We start from the raw sequence: 20,174 nt of genomic DNA on the forward strand, positions 1-20,174 counted from the left end.
CAACCCATGAAGAGAACTTACCCAGATCGAACTGGCCAGAAATGTAGCCACAAGTCTGCCGGACTTCCTCACTATCCCAGCCCAGAGGGTAGAGGGCGCAGCCAGCACCAATCAACAAGCCTGCAAAGACAAAAGACAAGAAGGCTTTAGCAATGCCCTTCTGGGGCCCAAGATAAAGGTACCAGCGACAAAAGATCAATACCAGCAATATGACAAAGGAACATAGGGTCTGCTTTTGGGAAAGCACCAACCAAGCTCCCTTTAGCGATCTAAGGTCAATTTAACCCCAAGAACAACTTCAAGTCTGCTTAAAAGGAGAGAAAAGAAAAAGAACAACCCTGATAGACAGCTCAGTCTGGTTCCAACTTTGCCTTCTAAAGCATTAAAAACCTCGCAAATTCTGTTTAGGAACTACAATCCAGAAGCCCTTTTAACCACTCTTGTAAAAAGCCAGCCCAATTCTACCATCAATCCATGTAAACAAGTAATTCAAATGCCAGCAAAAGACCTCATCGGTTATGCTGCATCATTCATCAGATCTTTTTTTTTCCAATTTAAGAATCAAAACAGAATTTTCAGCATCATCAAATTTTACCTAGGGCAGAGAGAGTATAAAGATTTTCATGCACCACTTAGGCACATTGATTGAACTCGTGAACTGGGCTATGGCTCTTGTGCTCTCTTAAGAAGGTGAGAATCATCAAGCATCCACGTGTCCTGGAAATACTCAAGAAGACGGCTGCTGACTGGGATCTCAGTGCTTCTTGCAGCGAAGGCCAAAAGGTTTGAAATTAAACTGAAGCAAGTGATGGATTTATTTTCATATAAGTCAGTTTATCACGGCAGCTTACTCTGAGCCAGTCTTTAGCGACTCATTCAGAGTCACTGATTAGTGAGTCTTTGGTGTTGCATCAAGGCCTAATATGGTCTTACCAGAAACTGAACAAGATCGAGTGAAAGAAAGTGAAAGTGAAGTTGCTCAGTCACATCTGACTCTTTGCAACCCCATCGACTGTGGCCCACCAGGCTCCCCTGTCCACGGGATTTTCCAGGCAAGAATACTGGAGTTGGTTGCCATTTCCTTCTCCAGGAGACCTTCCCGACCCAGGGATTGAACCTGGGTCTCCCGCATTGTAGACAGACGCTTTACAGTCTGAGCTACCAGGGAAGCACTGACCAATTGAAACAGAGGGCTAACCTGAAAGTATCATTTTGTCATGTCAGTCAATGTGTATAAACATCACTCATGGGACTTCCTTGGTGGTGCAGTGGTTAAGAATATGCCTTGCAATGCAGGGGACGCGGGTTTGATCCCTGGTTGGGGAACTAAAATCCCATATGCCGTGGAGAAACTAAGCCTGTGCACTGCAACTAGAGAGTCTGTGTGCCATAACGAACATCCTCCCATGCTACAACTGAGACCTGATGCAGCCAAATAAGTAAATAAACAGCACCTCTAAGTCCGTAAGTGTGCTGAGCCACTGGGGCCAATATGCACACAGTCTGACTGTCGGCAGGACTGTGGGTAAAAAGGCACTAAATGAGGGAGGCTCCTAAATGAGAAAACAGTTAATGTGCTAATGCATAGCCAGAATGCCAGGGCCCCCCAAGGCATCTCAAGGAGACCTTCAGTATTTCTGGATTGAGTCTCTTCCTGTCTCCCTTCTGCTTCCCCTCTACCCTTGGTGGGTGACTTGCATAGTTGTAACCAGACAAACCATCTGTTTCTTCACAGACATCTAAGGAGGAGCTGCTTTCTAACCACCCCCCCAAACTCCATGCCAAGCTCTCTGGAGAGACAGCCCCCAGAAATGGATACACATTTCCCACCCTGCAGCCTCTCCCTCTGACCCGGCCCTTGGACCACAGTCAGACGAGCACCTAATAGAAGGGCTGTGATCCTAGGGAATGCCTGCAAAGAATCACTGCAGCTGCAAATCACACACTCCAGGACCTGTATGCAATGGTATAGATATGAATGGTGCTGAGGTTGAAGAATAATTCAGCAAGCAGTAATACAAGGTTTGCTGACTAAGCAAATGCCTCAGTGACCAGTTTCCTTAGGCTTTTTGCCTTAGGATAAATTTTACAATATTCTGTAGACAACTCCAAGCTAGCGTTATCTGCCATCAGGTAACGATAGAATTAATGAGGATGCCAAAGTTTGTGTACACTGAATTCCCCGAGTGTTGAATAAATAATGTGGCATCATTTCCATGAGCTGCTGCTGCTGCTAAGTCACTTCAGTCGTGTCCGACTCTGTGTGAGTCAGTTCTTAATAAGTACTGTCACTTTCTGAGATCTGGTGAGCAATTTTTAAACGATGACACACGCAGAAATGCAGTTGGATAGAAAATGTTCAAGAGTAAGAAAAGCAAAGAACAATAACATTTAAATGATGAGTGTTCCCTTTATCTGATAGGCAAACAAATAAACAGTCTCATTTGCTAATGTTCTTTCAGTATGGCAGAAAAATATGTGTCATGTGTTCATGAAACAAGCTGCTCCCATACAATATAACGATCCCATAATTTGGGAGACTAAATCGAGGGAAACTTTTCAGTGTCTATATATGGAGCAAAAGGACTATCATTCCCTCAATAGTACAACACATGGCAGTCAGGGTTCTTTTGTAGAATATTGGGCTGCCTTTGTAAAACTACAAAATGTAGATTCAACCATATAAATTAGAAACAATTTTATTCATAAGAAATCTGTGTTAAGTGTAAGAATTTTTAAAAAATAAAATACCATGAGCTTATGCTCACATTAAAAAAGTATTCTGTGGAGGGCAACTAGCTTATCTGGATTTTACTCTTAATATTCATGGAGCCTTTGTTTTGTTATCTGCTAATGCTTGCTGACAGTAAAGATACTGCAGAGTCTGAAGATTTGGGAAACATTTCTGGGAAAACAATGCAAGCTGCAAACTCACTAGGCTAAGTAGTCATTGCAATGACTAGTTTCTGTAGGGAGATATCTGGCCTCCAGAAACCTTGCTACCATTGTCCATTAAGGTAAAAGCAAGTCTCAGGCCAAATTCAGCCAACTCTACAATTGTTTGTTGGCAGGCTCAGACAAAGAACAATCAGATGACCAGTTCTCTAAATGCAGTGAAACCCTCCCTCCAATTCCATCAGAGTCACTCTAACAAGTACCTTCAACACATAGTAAATACAACAAATATTCAGATAGTAGGATCAGGGACATCTCTCATCAAATCAGACAGTATCTTCCACTAAATGGAATGGGAGACGGCACAGGGGTCAAGAGTGCTAGACCTGTACTGCCCCATCCTGTAGCAATGAGCTACTTGTAGCTAGCTAAGTTTAAATTTAAGTCAATTAAAATTAAATAAAAATTGGACTTCCCTGATGGTCCAGTGGCTAAGAATCTGCCTGCCAGTACAGGGGACACAGGTTCCATCCCCAGTCCAGGAAGATTCCACACGCCAGGGGGCGGCAGGCAACTAAGCCCACAAGTACTGAGTACACGTGCTGAAACTACTGAAGCCTGCCTGTCCTAGAGCCCGTGCTCTGAAACAAGAGAAGCCATTGCAGTGAGAAGCCTATTCACCACAACCAGACAGTAGCCCCCACTCTTGTTAACCAGAGAAAAGCCCATGCAGCAAGAAATACCCAGCACAGCCAAAAGTAAATAAATAAATTTTAAAATTAAAAAAATTAAACAAAATTAACTTCTTCAATTGCCCTTGCCACATTCCAAGTGCCTACTAGCTACTTGGTGCTAGTGGCCACCATATTGGATAGTGTAAAATACAGACCATTTTTATAAGCACAGATTTATTTTGAGCTGAAAACAATCAAGGCCCCTAAGATTCAGGAAGAAGGTTTGACCTTCTCTCCAAGTGCCTGAACAAATACAGAAAGAGGGCCTTTTTAGGAGCGGAGATATCACCAGAGATACCTGCAAGTAATATGGGCAGGTGTGGTGGGGATATTCTAGACAAGGCCTAAAGATCAGAGCCTACTCTATGTCCCACTGTTTCTGCCTGGCCCGGCAAACATTTATTTACCAAACATTTGTTTTTCCATCTCCATGTCACTTGCCTTCCTCCCCTCTGAAGTCCCAAATGACTTAAGTTCAGTTGCTCAGTTGTGTCTGACTCTTTGCAACCCCATGGACTACGGCACACCAGGCTTCCCTGTCCCTTTCACCCTCTTCCGGAGTTTGCTCAAACTCCTGTCCATCGAGTCAGTGATGCCATCCAACCGTCTCATCCTCTGTCGTCCCCTTCTCCTCCTGCCCTCAGTCTTTCCCAGTCATCAGGGTCTCTTCAAATGAGTCAGTTCTCCACATCAGGTGGCCAAAGTATTGGAGCTTTAGTTTCAGCATCAGTCCTTCCAGTGAATATTCAGGACTGATTTTCTTTAGGACTGACTGGTTTGATCTCCTTGCAGTCCAAGGGACTCCTAAGAGTCTTCTCCAACATCATAGTTCAAAAGCATTAATTCTTTGGCGCTCAGCTTTCTTTACGGTCCAACTCTCACATCCATACATGACTACTGGAAAAACCATAACTTTGACTAGACAGACCTTTGTTGGCTAAGTAATGTCTCTGCTTCTTAATATACTGTCTAGGTTGGTCATAGCTTTTCTTCCAAGGAGAATTATCTTTTAATTTCATGGCTTCCTTCACCATCTGCAGTGACTTTGGACCCCAAGAAAATTAAGTCTGTCACGGTTTCGTTTCCACATCTATTTGTCATGAAATGATGGGACTGGATGTCATGATCTTTGTTTTTTTTGAATGTTGAGTTTTAAGGCAGCTTTTTCTCTCCTCTTTCACTTTCATCAAGAGGCTCTTTAGTTCCTCTTCGCTTTTTGCCATAAGGATGGTGTCATCTGCATATCTGAGGTTATTAATATTTCTCCTGGCAATCTTGATTCCAGCTTGTGCTTAGTCCAGTCCAGCATTTTGCATGATGTACTCTGCTTATAAGTTAAATAATCAGGGTGACAATATACAGCCTTGATGTACTCCTTTTCCTACATGGAACCAGTCTGTTGTTCCATGTTCAGTTCTAGCTGTTGCTTCCTGACCTGCATACAGGTTTCTCAGGAGGCAGGTTAAGGTGGTCTTATATTCCCATCTCTTTAAGAATTTTCCAATTTGTTGTGGTCCATATAGTCAAAGGCTTTGGCATAGTCAATAAAGAAGAAGAATTTTGAGCATTACTTTGCTAGCCTGTGAGGTGAGTGCAATTGTGTGGTAGCTTGAACATTTTTTGGCATTGCCTTTCTTTGGGACTGGAATGAAAACTGACCTTTTCCAGTCCTGTGACCACTGCTGAGTTTTCCAAATTTGCTGGCATATTGCGTGCAGCACTTTCACAGCATCATCTTTTAAGATCTGAAACAGCTCTGCTGAAATTCCGTCACCTCCACTAGCTTTGTTCATAGTGAAGCTTCCTAAGGCCCACTTGACTTCACACTCCAGGATGTCTGGCTCTAGGTGAGTGATCACACCGTCATGGTTATCTGGGTCATGAAAATCTTTTTTGTATAGTTCTTCTGTGTATTCTTCTGTGTGTTCTGCAATAATATGGGCAGGTGTGGTGGGGAAACTCTAGACAGGGCCTATAGATCAGAGTCCACTCTATGTCCCACTGCTTCTGCCTGGCCCAGTAAACATTTACCGAAACTTTGCTTTTCCATCTCCATGTCAATTGCCTTCCTCCCCTCTGAAGTCCCAAATGACTAACCCCCAGCTTTCTCTTTGTCTTAGCTGAGAATGATATTTAAAGTGAGTGATGCTTTTGCCATTTCAGGGAATTACTCAATTTTTCCTGAGTCCCTCTCATGTACATGTGTTGTTAAACATTTGTTTTTCTTCTCTTAATCTGTCTCATGTCAAGCCAATTTAATTCTTAGACCAGCCAGAAGTATCTATAAGGGTAAAGGAAAATTCCTTCCTCTCCATCACTGGGCTGGTCAGATTCTTACACCCTGTGCCTGATGATGCATGTGGATAAGCAAAATCATCTTTACTCTTTAAGATTCTCCTCTTCTAGGTGGGGCTAGAAGCCACGAAACTACATTTCAAAAACTCACCTGCAGACTTCCCTGGTGATCTAGTGGTAAAGAATCCACTTGTCAGTGCAGGAGACAAAGGATCAATTTTTGATCCGGGAAGATTCCACAAAGCACGGAGCAACTAAGCCCGGATGGCACAACTACTAAGCCTGAGCTCTAGGGCCTGTGCTCTGCAACAAGAGAAGTCGCTGCAATGAGAAGGTCATGCACCCCAACAAAGAATAGCCCCTGCTCACCACAAGTAGAGGAAGTCCACACAGCAAAGAAGACCCAGTGCAACCAACCAACCAAACAAACAAGCAAATCAAAACACTGTCCTGCTAGCAGAAGCTCTGGCTTATAGTCAGTGACAAGGTAAAAGGGAGAGATAAACCATATTTCCCATTGGCAGCTGCAGCTGGGAATATGCCTTTCTGCAGTCTATATGTGAAATATGGGGACTGGCTTCCTGTCATCCCTCTCAACCTCACTCACTAACAGCAGATCATCAGCTGCCCTGACATTTGATCCATGCACTTCCTCAACTCCTGAATTCTACAAAGGAGCTTCTCTGACCTTCACCTCCCCAGATCTAACAGGTCTGTCAAACTTCAAATCCCTGGGTTACATCCCCTCCTGCTTGAAATACCTAGAGTGGTTTCTTTCACTGGCCATTCCCTGGCTGGTATTGATGCATACCCTACTTGTGGGGACTTCCCTGGTAGCTCACACAGTAAAGCGCCTGCCTACAATACGGGAGATCCAGGTTCAATCCTTGGTTCGGGAAGATCCTCTGGAGAAGGAAATGGCAACCCACTCCAATACTCTTGTCTGGAAAATCCCATGGACAGAGGAATGTGGTAGGGTACTGTCCATGGGGTTGCAAAGAGTTGGACACGACTGAGCGACTTCAGTTTCATTTTTCACTTTCTACTTGTGGGAGGACTGCTGCTGCTGCTGCTGCTAAGTCGCTTCAGTCGTGTCCAACTCTGTGCGACCCCATAGGCGGCAGCCCACCACGCTCCGCCATCCCTGGGATTCTCCAGGCAAGAACACTGGAGTGGGTTGCCATTTCCTTCTCTAATGCATGAAAGTCAAAAGTGAAAGTGAAGTCGCTCAGTCATATCCGACTCTTCCTGACTCCATGGACTGACTGCAATCTACCAGGCTCCTCCATCCATGGGATTTTCCAGGCAAGAGTACTGGAGTGGGATGCCATCGCCTTCTCCATGTGGGAGAGCAGAGGGTCTCATATGAACTTTCTATCTGTCCATTACTTAAACATCATCCCTTTTCTCAATTAAGAATGATCTCTGATATAACCTATGCTAATTATTAAACCTTGAAGTAAGTATGGTGTGTGCACATTCAGTCGTGTCTGATTCCTTGTTACCTCATGGACTGTAGCCTGCCAGGCTCCTCTGTTTATGGAATTTCCCAGGCAAGAATACTTGAGTGGGTTGTCATTTCCTTGGGGTAAGTACAGTGATATTAAAAGGCTTTGTATTAATTACCTCTGTGGTGTGGTCTCTCTTAGGGAACTTCTGCTAATGAACTTCTTGAGTGTGGATTTCCGAAGAGGACACTTTAAATGTTAACTAAGGGCCCTTACATTGGAGTCAACTAGAATTTATCATCTATACTGAAGTATTGACATGGTAAAGTTGGAGGCAATTACATAAAAGTAAGAACATCTTTTTTTATGGAAGAAATATGTCATTGTTCATTTTTTAGCAGTGTTAAATCTTAGACCATGTTGTGGATATCAACAATTCCTGGAAACATAGTTTGAAAATCCTTGAATTAGATACTACTTAGATATGATACTGTATGCCGAAATGAGGCCTAGAAAATATTCAGGAATGTAAAGTGGTTGCCCAAATGAAATTTTAGTGATCTAATGAGTTTTTATAGCTCCAGCTGACTAATTTGCTCCTGGGGAGTAAATGGTTCAATTAAAATCTCTGGCTCACAAACTTTTATATTATTTACATGGATTTTCTTTATTAGATTTATAAACCTTGTGGTTACCTCATGGGGCTTAATTATGTGGTATTTCAATTGAATTCTTGTTTCACTGACATGACAGAAAAAAAGTCACACTTTTTGAAAAATCTGTGCAAGAAGGAGTGGAAGTGAGGAAAGGTGCTGTGAACTGAGGCATCGGCCTGAGGAAGGTGGTGACAGAGGTGGGTGGGTGTAGGAGGTGTGAGGTCATTTGCCTCTAGAGGCTCATTTGCAATTAAAGAAGGAATCTATTTTTGCAGTCCTAAAGACTGCAACTTTTAAGGGGCCATGAGTCAACCACAGATTAGTGTAAATTAGTTCAGACTTTTAGATTTCACCAGCACCTAGCTGGAGTCAGACACCAGGACATCACAGACCTGACAAAAGTCATTCTGTAGGTGGTCCCGGGAATTCAGAGAGACACTGCTTCCTAAAAAGGAAAAAAAATCCAAACAAATGACTCAATAATTCTTAAATTAAAAACACACACAGACACATTTGAATCAAGCATTAACTATTAGGCCATTTTAACGTTGAGTACCCATAAAGAAGGCTGAGCTCCAAAGAATTGATGCTTTCAAACTGTGGTGTTGGAGAAGACTCTTGATCAGTCTATCCTAAAGGAAATTAACCCTGATTATTCATTGGAAGAACTGGTGCTGAAGCTGAAGCTCCAATACTTTGGCAATCTGATGGGAAGAGCCAACTCACTGGAAAAGACCCTGACGCTGGGAAAGACAGAAGGCAGGAGGAGAACGGGGCCGCAGAGGATGAGATGGTTAGATAGCATCACTGCCTCAATGGACATGAATTTGAGCAAACTCCAAGAGATAATGAAGGATAAGGAAGCCTGACATGCTGCATGCAATCCATGCGGTCACGAAGAGTTGGACATGACTTAGTGACTGAACAGCAACCCTATGATTCTGGCCTCACTCTGTTCAAGATAATTAAAATATATGAAGAGCCAAGTCAGCACAGAGACCTCTAAGGAGAAGCCAGTATTAATGGAGAAGGGAGAGTGCAGGTGAATGCAGAAAGGTGAATGCTGGGAGCTGTGCTGTGATGCTGTATGATCCAAGGGATCTGCCCTTGGCCCCAGATGGGTTCCTGGGTCTAAATCTTACGAGACAGTCTGCCTGTAAACCACCTTGGGGAGAAGGTCCTAGTGGAAATGGTATTCATTTTCACACCATGCTGGAGATGCCTGTCATGATACTAATTATTTTTTAGAATCTGAGTGGGGAGTCTGAAGCTCCTGAAGAGTTCTTCGGTCAAAGTGAAAACCCCAGGCTGAGAATTTTCCCTTCTGCAAACCCTTTTCTATTCAAAGTCAATACTTCACACTTAGCCAACGGAATATTAACATAACAATTCGGCTCCTGCCAAGAAGGCAAAACAAACCCCTCCAGTCAGCTAATGCCAATTACTCTCCACAGGTGGTACGAATAGAGTCCTCATGTTCCACGCATAAAGTCTTATTTTTTGTCCAGGCCACTTGAAAGTTTTTATGTGATCTCACTTTTTTTCCATGACTATTTGCTCCATTCTTTTTCATGGCTTATTATTATTTTTTTTTAACACAGCCTGACTTTTTCCACCTATTGCCCCTGCAGTGGTCACGCAAGTCTTTCCCATCAATTCATCTTTTATGTTTTTAGATACTTTTGTCTGTCCTCCAGGTCCCTTTTCTTCCTTTCTGTGGCAAGCACCGAGGGAAATTGTTTTCTCTAGTTTTCTCATGAAAGCTGCACAGTCTTGCAGCCTGTCATCTAGACTTTTCTTTGGAAAAGGCTGGCACTTTCCATCTCTAAGTCTTCATGTGCTATTTATGTCCACGATAGTCGTCCACTTTCGGTCCTTGATAACCAGCCCTTCACACAATGTAACAGCAAAATAAATCCAGTAGTGGGGAGAGGGCAAAGGGCAGTATTGTAACTCTTTGGACTCCGAACGCTCAATGAGGAGAAAACTACAGGAGGATTCTAGAGGAAATAGACGCAGTTAGGCTTTTGCAGGAGAAGGAAATGGCAACCCACTCCAGTGTTCTTGCCTGGAGAATCCCAGGGATGGGGGAGCCTGGTGGGCTGCCGTCTATGGGGTCGCACAGAGTCGGACGTGACTGAGCGACTCAGCAGCAGCAGCAGCAGGCATTTGCAAGCCATTTTGTTGTTGTTGTTCAGTTGCTAAGTCGTGTCCGACTCTTTCGCGTCTCCGTGGACTGTAGCCTGGCAGGCTCCCCTGTCCATGGGATTTCCTAGGCAAGACTACTGGAGTGGGTTCTTCTTCAGGGGATCTTTCTGACCCAAGGGTCGAACCTGTTGTGTCTCCTGCGTTGCAGGCAGATTCTTTACTGCTAAGCCAGGGAAGCCCATGTAATAGTTGTCTAATAGACAATAGCCTTTAGTTAGCAGAAGAGGAAATTGAAGCTTAGAGAAGGAGGTTCCTGCTCGTCTACCAGGAAATACTTGTAGATGTATTTCCTGGTAGATCCTGGGACTTACTTTCGGGCCAATCTGAGCCAGTTCTCCTAACCTCTACCCTCTATTGATGCCCAAATCCCTAAGTGTGCACGTCCCAGCTCTGACCTGACCTCCCATATTCACATGTGTACTGAGGGACCCTGTGTATGAATGGAGATGCAGGGATGGGGCGGAAGAGAGATTTCCAGTCACCATTTCTCTGTGATTGACTCTCTTCAGGGAACAACTCTGCTGTTGCCTGTTACCAAAGACAAGGAATGGGCTCCTGGGAACCGTACAGATAGATCCCCTCTTCCCTGAGTGCCAGTGAGGCAGAACCAGGATGTGAGTTCCAGCATACCAAGAACTCCATCCATAAAGATGACATCGAAACATAGAGATAAGAAGTGGATTCTTCATCATCAGAGGTTTAGCCAAGAAAAGCACATCTCCTCCTAACACTAAAGCATAAAACAAGACCACTTCTGAGCTATCAGATACTTTCACAAATCACAATAAGACTTTTTCACTGAAAACACCCTGCAGAAGAGAACATACCTTAGATTCTCTTAAAATATTTTCCAAAATGGCTCCTTGATTCTCATTTCATCTTTTTCCAGTTCATGGGGCAGAAAACACCAAAGAGATACACAGTGAGGGGCGCCACTGCTCTTTAGCTCAGGGTGAAAAATCAGAAGCTACTTTCAGCCACTAGTGACCTGTCATCTTTGCTTTTTCTAGTTCAGTTCAGTTCAGTTCAGTCGCTCAGTCGTGTCCGACTCTCCGCGACCCCATGAATCACAGCACGCCAGGCCTCCCTGTCCATCACCAACTCCCGGAGTTCACTCAAACTCATGCCCACAGAGTCGGTGATGCCATCCAGCCATCTCATTCTCTGTCGTCCCCTTCTCCTCCCGCCCCCAACCTTTCCCAGCATCAGAGTCTTTTCCAGTGAGTCAACTCGTCACATGAGGTGGCCAAAGTATTGCAGTTTCAGCTTTAGCATCAGTCCCTCCAATGAACATCCAGGATTGATCTCCTTTAGAATGGACTGGTTGGAGTCCTAGGCAATCACTGGTAGAAAAATTAAAGTTGTTTCAAACAGTGCAACTTGGAGATTTTGTAATTTCTATGTGACTGCTTTCTGGTAAATTACATCTGATTGAAAGCAACATTTTTCTAACCCTAGTATTTAAGAGCTGGCTTCCCTGGTGGCTCAGAGGTAAAGAATACGCTGCAATGCAGGAGAAGCGGGTTTCATTTCTGGGCTGGGAAGATCCCCTGGAAAAGCAAATGGCAACCCACGCCAGTATTCTTGCCTGGAGAATTTCATGGACAGAGGAGCCCTGAGGGTTACAGTCCACGGGGTCGAGTCAGACACGACTTAGTAACTGAGCAACAACAAACAACCAGGGACTCACCTTCAGGCCAGTCTGTAAAATGGGGATGCCACCTTCTTGGGATTACTGCAAGGATCAAATGAAACAGTGTACGTAAAGAGATGGGAATGATACTCCCAGTAAGTGTTCAGTGACTGGTCTCTGCTGCTAAGCTTTGGACTTTGCGCTGATGTAGGGGAGGGAGGTGGACTCTGTTCGAGCCAATGTGTGTTTGTACTTCTCTCAGAGAAGGTCCTCCTCTTAGATGGAACACAGAGAGGGTTCCAGTAAGGATATTCATGGAACCATGACTTGTGAACACTTGACCCGACAGTCACATCAGCTATGCAAACCTCAGTTAGCAAGAATGAAACAGCCACAAGCCTGATGGTCCTCAGTCAAAGGACCCATACACAACTAGAAGGATAAAAACCCTTTCATCTGTTCTGGTTCTATTTCTTTTTACTTCTAAAGGCACTGTGACCTTTCTGCAAGGCCAGAAACTGATGTCCCCCTTTGGTCGGGATGGAATCACAGACAAGAGTGGAGATCTGAGGGTAACCCAGGGGATAATGAGGGGCAGAGTTGGGATAAACTCAGGGTTCTAAATGCCTATTCTATGCTTTGGTTCACTGCCTTCTCTCTGAGGCTCCTGAGAACAGTTCAGTTCTGAAGCAAAAGAAATTCCAATTTTCACTGACCCTAAGGTGTCCTGCAGGCTTCTCCCATGGCTCAGATGGTGAAGAATCTGCCTGCAGTGCAGGAGACTGGGGTTTGATCCCTGGGTCAGGAAGATCCCCTGGAGAAGGGAATGGCTACCCACTCCAGTATTCTTGCCTGGAAAATCTCTCGGACAGAGGATTCTGGGCTACAGTCCATAGGGTTGCAAAGAGTCAGACATGACTGAGCAACAAACACTTTGACTACTTTTCAAAGGTGTCCTGTGTTAACAGCAGAGGGAAAATAAAGACACAGTCCCACATTTCCAGAGGAGGGTGGCTGGGGACAAGGCTTCTCAACCTGACACGCATACAAAACAGCTGGAGGGCTTGTTCAAATGCAGATTATAGCTCTGCAGGTTGGGGGCAGGGCTGGATCGCCTGCATTTTGAAGGGGCTCCTGGTGAGATGGGAGGCTGCTGAGTGCATCACACTTTGAGCAGCGAGGATCCAGTGGGAATAGTGCCGGCCTTGAGGTTGACCTCGTCAGGTTTGAATCCTAACACCACTCACCGGACATGTGACTTTGAACAGCATGCTTTTGACTTCCCTAAACCCAGATTTCCATCTATAAAAGAGACACAATGGTACCTGCAACTTTAAATAAAAGACTTAATAAAGATGCCCAGATGGGGCTTGGCATAAGACAAGGGCTTAGTCATCAGTATTAATACTAATATTGTATCACGGGAGTGGCAAACATTTCACTCTACTGTACCTGCCGATTTTGGATTCTTCATTAGCAGCTCCAGGTATAACTGCCAGTTTAAACAAACCAAAAAACAAAAACTGCTTAAGGAAAGCCTTACTGCTTGCTTACATCTTCTGAATCGATATATTTTCTGAAACTAAGACCACAGCTCTACAGCGAAGAATTATTGCATTTCCTCTTTGTTCCCCCCAATATTCTGTTATGGAAAACTGCAAACTTACAGCAAAGTTGGAAGAACTGTGTGGTGAACTCCCAGATGCCCACTGTCTAGGTTTTATGATTCAGTTCAGTTCAGCCGCTCAGTGGTTTTATGATTAACAGGTTTTTTAAATGTGCTCTACCACCTATCTTTCCCATTCTTCTGTTGATCCACCAAGGCATCATTTTTGGGGGGAAGGAGGGGATGAGGGAGATGTTTGTCCCAGATTTCCAGCATCAGGACAAATGAATGAATTATTTTTCAATTATTTGTGCTCCCTCTTTTATCCCTTGGCCCAGTGGTCTGAACAGACTACGAGGTAGACACAAAGTTAGACCCAATGCCACAGCTGAGACAACACTGCATCCCTAAGGGCTGATGGTACTAAGTAAGGACCCACCAATTTGGAAGTAACTTATATACAAGTCCAGAGCAAGAAATACCTCTAAGCTTTCCACATTTCTCAAACAGCCACTCTATGACCTAAAATAGGATCGGCATGCTTCTGTTGTCTGACCCAGAAATACCAATAAGAATTTCTTAAGCCAATTCACCAAACCCAGAAAGACAACATACAGATCTCCAGCCCAGTCCAGCCACGCAGCTCAGTTTTCTGTGTAGACATGTTTTCTTTCAAGGATGACTGTGCTTTGTACAAAATGCTGCTGCTCAGACACAGTCGTGTCCGACTCTTTGCAACCCCATGGGCTGTAGCCCAGCAAGCTCCTTTGTCCACAGGATTCTCCTGGCAAGAATACTGGAGTGGGTTGCCATTTCCTCCTCCAGGGGACCTTCCTGACTCGGGGATGGAACCCGCGTCTCCTGCATTGGCAGGTGGATTCTTTATCACTAGCACCACCAAAATGAATCACTCCCAATTGTCCTTAAATAAGGGAAAAAAAAAAAAAAAGATGAACAGAATCATCACCCTGCAACATAAAAGCTTTCCAGGAACAAGGCTCCAACAAGATTCTGTTAGAAAAGTCTGACCTAATCATGAAAACAAAAACCAAACAAACAAAAACACCCAAGTGTAAATAAATGTAGCCTGCAGCCATCAACACATCCCACCCCTGCCTTGGAACCTGCAACGTCACCTCCAAAGCAGACCCTGGTCTGGTCGGTGCCTGTTGACTAACTGTGGTTATGCTTGCTACTGCTGCTGCTGCTAAGTCACTTCAGTCGTGTCCGACTCTGTGTGACCCCACTGACGGCAGCCCACCAGGCTCCCCCGTCCCTGGGATTCTCCAGGCAAGAACACTGGAGTGGGTTGCCATTTCCTTCTCCAATGTGTGAAAGTGAAGTCGCTCAGTCGTGTCCGACCCTTACCGACCCCACGGACTGCAGCCTACCAGGCTCCTCCATCCATGGGATTTTCCAGGCAGCCAGATATTCAAGAGGGGAACTGTTAGGAACAAAGGCTTTGGAGTCCGAGAGTCCTGTATTTGAATACTGGGTCTGCTACTTACTAGATGTTGATGGAACAAGTCTCCTAAATTTGAGCCCCAAGAGTTTCATCCAGAAAAGGGCCACACCAGGTTCTCTTTACAGAGGTGTTGAGGGGATTAGAGAAAACGTCCCAGCAGAGTGCAGAGCACGTGGAAGTAGTTTTGCTCTTATGAGATATGAGGAAAGAGAAGGGAAAAGCAATAAACACGTCCTAAAATTTTATTCGTCCAAGAGTGGCTTATGAGAACAAAGTATACACCAGCACTGGTATGCTTTCCTAATGGCACAGGTTTGCAGAACTTCTGTTGGGAGTGGAGAGCAGATGATACCATGTGTCTGAAGTCTCACGGGAACACATCATAACATATGGCATTCTAAGCCAGAATGCCATTCCCAGCCACCTCCAAGCCTTCCCCGGACACACCTATAGATCTCTGCTTTGATTCCTACTGAAGCACTGACTCCCAGTGTCCTTTCCCTCAGGCCTGTAGAGCGATTGCCCGGGGCATGGGAAACATCGCTGTCCATCTGACCGTGTAATCCCCGGGTGGGCCGACACCAGGGACACTGGTGATGGGATTGGGGGCCCAGTAACGCATAGACAGTGTTGGCTGGAAAAGGGGCTCCTGCAGTATACCATCTCTTGCAAGAACCAGCAAAATCTGGGGGTTGTGTCCTGTTTGAATGAGACAATAGTGAAACCATCTGCCCCAGCTCTGAGTGGAGGATATGAGGAACTATGCTGTTTACCGCATTAATATACAATGAGGCTATGGGTCTGGGGCTCAGGGAAGGGGCTAGCTGAGTCGGGAACTAGAGTGTCATTAACAAAATTCCCTTGAAAGAAGTAAAGGGCATGACTGTGGGCTGGGGAGAAGGGGACCAGAGAAGGAATCTTTATTAAGGCTGCAAAAAGCACTGGGCTTCTCAGGTGGCGTTAGTGTTCAAGAACCCACCTACCAATGCAGGAGATGTTAGAGACGTGGGTTCGGCCCCTGGGTTGGGAAAATCCCCTGAAGGAGGGCATGGCAACCCACTCCAGTATTCTGGCCTGGAGAATCCCCATGGACAGAGGAGCCTGTCAGGTTGCAGTCCACAGGGCCACAAAGAGTCAGACTCGACCGAGAGACTAAGCACAGCACAGCACAGCTACACGTGATGAAATGAATGGCGGGTAAAAGGCTTTCTACAGTTCGACAGAGGAGGCCTCCTCGCAGTCTGCTGCTGTGAGCCATTTGAGGCCTTGACAAATGGAAACAAGTTTTCAAAATTCTTATGAAAATGTGATGTGGAGGCTGTGAAGTGAAAATCCTATGTAGTAACGAAGACAAGCCTATCATGCCTGGAGAGGCCACTTTTTTCTTTAAGTTCTAGCTATTCTGAGGGTAGATATTCCATATACCCAGTTTGCGAACAACCACCACAAAAAAGCCTGAGTTTGCCTGCAATTTTGTCTTGACAAGCCACTGCAACAGTGGCTTAAATGTAAGCCTTAAATCTAAGGCTATACAACTGATGTCGAAGCCACGGTGAGAATCGAACACGGCATGTTTCACAAACATGCTACAAGGTTGAGGGTGATTCAGAGCACAGCCTCGAAGTCTGATCATGCTGTCTTCTGACTTCGGGATCCTGAGTATCTTGCCTTTCTCTTGGAATGTTTTTCCTCATCAGTAAAATAGGAATAAAATTAATGGCCTAGAGCTGCTCTAAGGACTGTTTTATACACACACGTATATATGTATGTACATGCATATGCAACCATATACACAAATACTATATGTAATATAGCTTTATTATTATTTGAATATAATATACACAAATTATATATGCATATATAAGTATTTTTGACTAGAACATAAGGCATTTGTAACATGTTTCAACTAACTTTCTCACCTAGGATATACTATTTTCAGTAATATACTCATGAGGCCTGTTTCTTACCACTAAAAAATGGTGCCATCAATGAGGTGGTACAAGAGGCAAATGTACTTAAAACAGACAATTCTTGAAAGATATTCTTTTCCTTCATCCACCTTCTGGGACATCAGGAGAGAAAAACCTCATCTATTTTCTTCAGGTCTTTTAAAAATACCATCAATTCCACTAAAAAACAGTAAAGCCATCTGGAATAGCTGAGAGACAACAATTTGGAAGCAATTTCTTTCGAGACAGCTATAATGATTTTCCTTTTCTGTTTTCTTTCCATCTTGAAATGTCAAGGATAACCAAAACTTTTTACTTTTCCATCTGTGATTTAGTAATCAGTCCCAAACAAATTTTGAAAGCACTCGAGAATTTGTTTCCAATCAGTCCAATGCTAGCTTTAAATTTTTAATTCAATTTTCATAAGTACTGTATTTTGTCACTGATATTTAAAAATATAAAATATTTTAAAATGTATTTTGAAATGCGATCACAAAGACTTTCGTAATGAGAAAAGAATATTCATGAGAAATAAGTGTTTAAAATACTATCATAAGCAATCACAAGGAAATCACTGGGATCTTTTTCAAGTAGGTTATCCTAAGAAATTTATTAAAATAAAAGGAAAAAAAACCCAACAACTCCAAATGGATAAATGTTGCTTCTGCTATCAGAGCTAGCAGAAGATAGAGTCAGGAATTCTCATTCTTACCCTGTTGATCTAACTACCTGAAAATGAATTTTGCACAAGCCTTACAACTGAACACCAGATGCATCCCCAGGATCCAATGAGATATATTTAGAAATATATTTCTATCTAGTTGGTAGAGAAAACAACACTAACTGATCTATGCTTCCACTCCAGTACTCTTGCCTGGAAAATTCCATGGACTGAGGAACCTGGTAGGCTACAGTCCATAGGGTCGCAAAGAATCAGACACGACTGAGCGACTTCACTTTCACTTTTCATTAATTGAGCTGGTGGGCTTTCGGGTCTGTGCAAAGCCTGGTGCTTACACAGCGGAAAAATTTAAAAACTGAAGAAGGTCCATTCATTCTAACATCTGAGAGAAAGTAACACAGAAATCATATTTCAAACTTGTACTTGTGTGATGCCAGCAGCAAAACCGACAGTCACCATAGAAATTTCTGGTAGGAGCAAAAAAAGGTGGTGTTTGATAACATGAATGGGGTTTGATACGTTAATAGATGCCAGGTGAAGAAAGGGGGCCTGGAAATGGACAGGTGCAAGGGCAGGTTTGAGGAAAATGCAACTAGACGGAGCTGGGAACCACAGGAATAGAGGAGCAGCAGTAGCCAAGCAGCTGAGATGGGGTCATGACCCTTGAGGAGGCTGGTAATTCTGGGCCGAAGAAGTCAGTCTTTATTCAGCAAGCAAAGGGACCTTCATGTTTGTGATCTGGGTTTTCAAATGTAGGGCTGAAAAGGGCCCTCAGAAAGATTTCATCTAGGTGCTTCTCAAAAATCTGCCATTGAAATATTCCTAAAGACTAAGAGGAGTGAATTTCAGACCTTGCAGAGTCAGAGGTTCCTACCTGAATCAGTCCTCCTCTCAAATAGGTCTTCTTTATTTGAGTTGAGAAATTACTGTGGGGTTTTCCATTCTACCCCACAGATGGCCTTATTTAAATATATATATATATATATAAATGGAGTCCATTTTTTGACTCCAAAATGGAATTGGAGTCAAATGGATGCTCCCATGGAATATTTGGGGTTCATCCCATGGCTTTACCTGTGTATAGCAAACCACTCTTTTCAATATTTTTTTTTTAATTGTTTTTATTGGTGAGTGGCTAATCTAACATTGTGTTAGTTTCAGGTAAACAGCAAAGTGATTCAGCTATTCATACACATGTATCTATTCTTTTCCATTTAGGCTGTTACAGAATACTGAGCAGAATTCCCTGTGCTATACAGCAGGTCCTTATTGGCTATCTATTTTAAATATAGTAATGTGTACATGCCAACCTCAGAGACTCCTTTCCTTTTTAGAGTATAGTAGGCAGAGCTCAGTTTTTGAAGAATGAACCTATGAATATAGGCTGCAGCTCAAAAAGATGGATTGACAGCTGATAAAGGAATCAGAAATGAAATGATTAAAGTCACACTTAGTAAAGGAACCAGAAATGGAATGGTATCTCTTGACCCCTGGCCCAAAGCTTTTTCTGCAACATCTCATTATCACACAGAAAAGGAAGTAGCTAGGCTGAGCAGCACAGGGCACACCACATTAAAAAAGGTTCAGAGGTCACTTAGTGTTACCCAGTGAGTGAGACGGAGGCTTCTCCAGTTGGTCCCATGGACTTCATCATGCCCCACCATGCCAGCCACCACTCCCCAGGGCTGCAAACAGAACCATCTCCGCTGATGTGAAAGAACAGGCTTAGACCAGTCTTACTCCATGGGAACTATTCCCAACATCGAAATTCCTAGCTTATTTACAAAGGAAGCCTCTGATAAATGCTTCCCTTCCCAAGTGGAACTGAGCAGCTGCTCATCAAAGTCTGTCAAGCAAGATTTGCGCCACCCAGGGCTTCATGGGAAGCACCAAAAGAAAAGATCGTAACATGTTTATCTCCCTCTCATTGCTGGTTCTGGCAATAGTACTACAGTCAGGCAGGCTGAGTCAAAACAATTTTCTAAAAATATGGATCAGCTGAGACCACTGAAAACCTCCTTTTATGGAGTTAATGTTCAAGGAGTTTGTTGAACTCGGGCTGTTCTGTGTATTCTCTCCCAGAGCCTGTTCCCCCAACAGCATTGAGCCTTCTAAAATATACGATTCTTTCTTCTTGCCAGGGGATCCAAGCCTCCAGAAGACTGACAGAAAGGAGAGAGTTCGATTCTAGAGGGTGAACTGAATACTGTGACATTGTGAAAAATGAAGTGAAAGTGTTAGTTGCTCAATTGTGTCTGACTCTTTGCGACCACGTGGACTGTAGCCCACCAGGCTCCTCTGTCCATGGGATTTCCTGGGCAAAAATACCAGAGTGGGTTGCCATTTTCTTCTCCAGGGGATCTTCCCAACCCAGGGATTGAACCCAGGTCTCCTGCATCGCTGGTGGACTCTTCATTGTCAGAGAAACCAGGGAAGATATGATATTACATGGATGTTCAAATTTAGAGGGAAAGAAAATCAACTCCTCATCTCTATTAAGCTTTTTACTCAACTCTGTTTGAAGAGCTGCTGGTGACAAGCCTTAAGGGGACACTGGAGGACATTTGCTATTAGTCTAGATCCCATTGTATTTCTATTAAAAC

The 20,174-nt window shown here is 43.9% G+C and overlaps 1 protein-coding gene across 2 annotated transcripts in view; it reads right to left on the reverse strand.

Moving 5' to 3' along the window:
* LHFPL6 (LHFPL tetraspan subfamily member 6) overlaps positions 1-20,174 on the reverse strand; it is a 240,211-nt gene that overhangs the window by 25,642 nt on the left and 194,395 nt on the right. For both annotated transcript variants that reach the window (XM_055426203.2, XM_055426202.2), the window contains exon 3: positions 22-120. In XM_055426203.2, the coding sequence (XP_055282178.1) occupies positions 22-120 (99 nt within the window). The remainder of the gene's footprint in view (positions 1-21; positions 121-20,174) is intronic.

Source organism: Moschus berezovskii, chromosome 13, assembly GCF_049115385.1.
Source record: "Moschus berezovskii isolate FMDL1 chromosome 13, NW_MosBer_1.0, whole genome shotgun sequence".
Lineage (NCBI taxonomy): Eukaryota > Metazoa > Chordata > Mammalia > Artiodactyla > Moschidae > Moschus > Moschus berezovskii.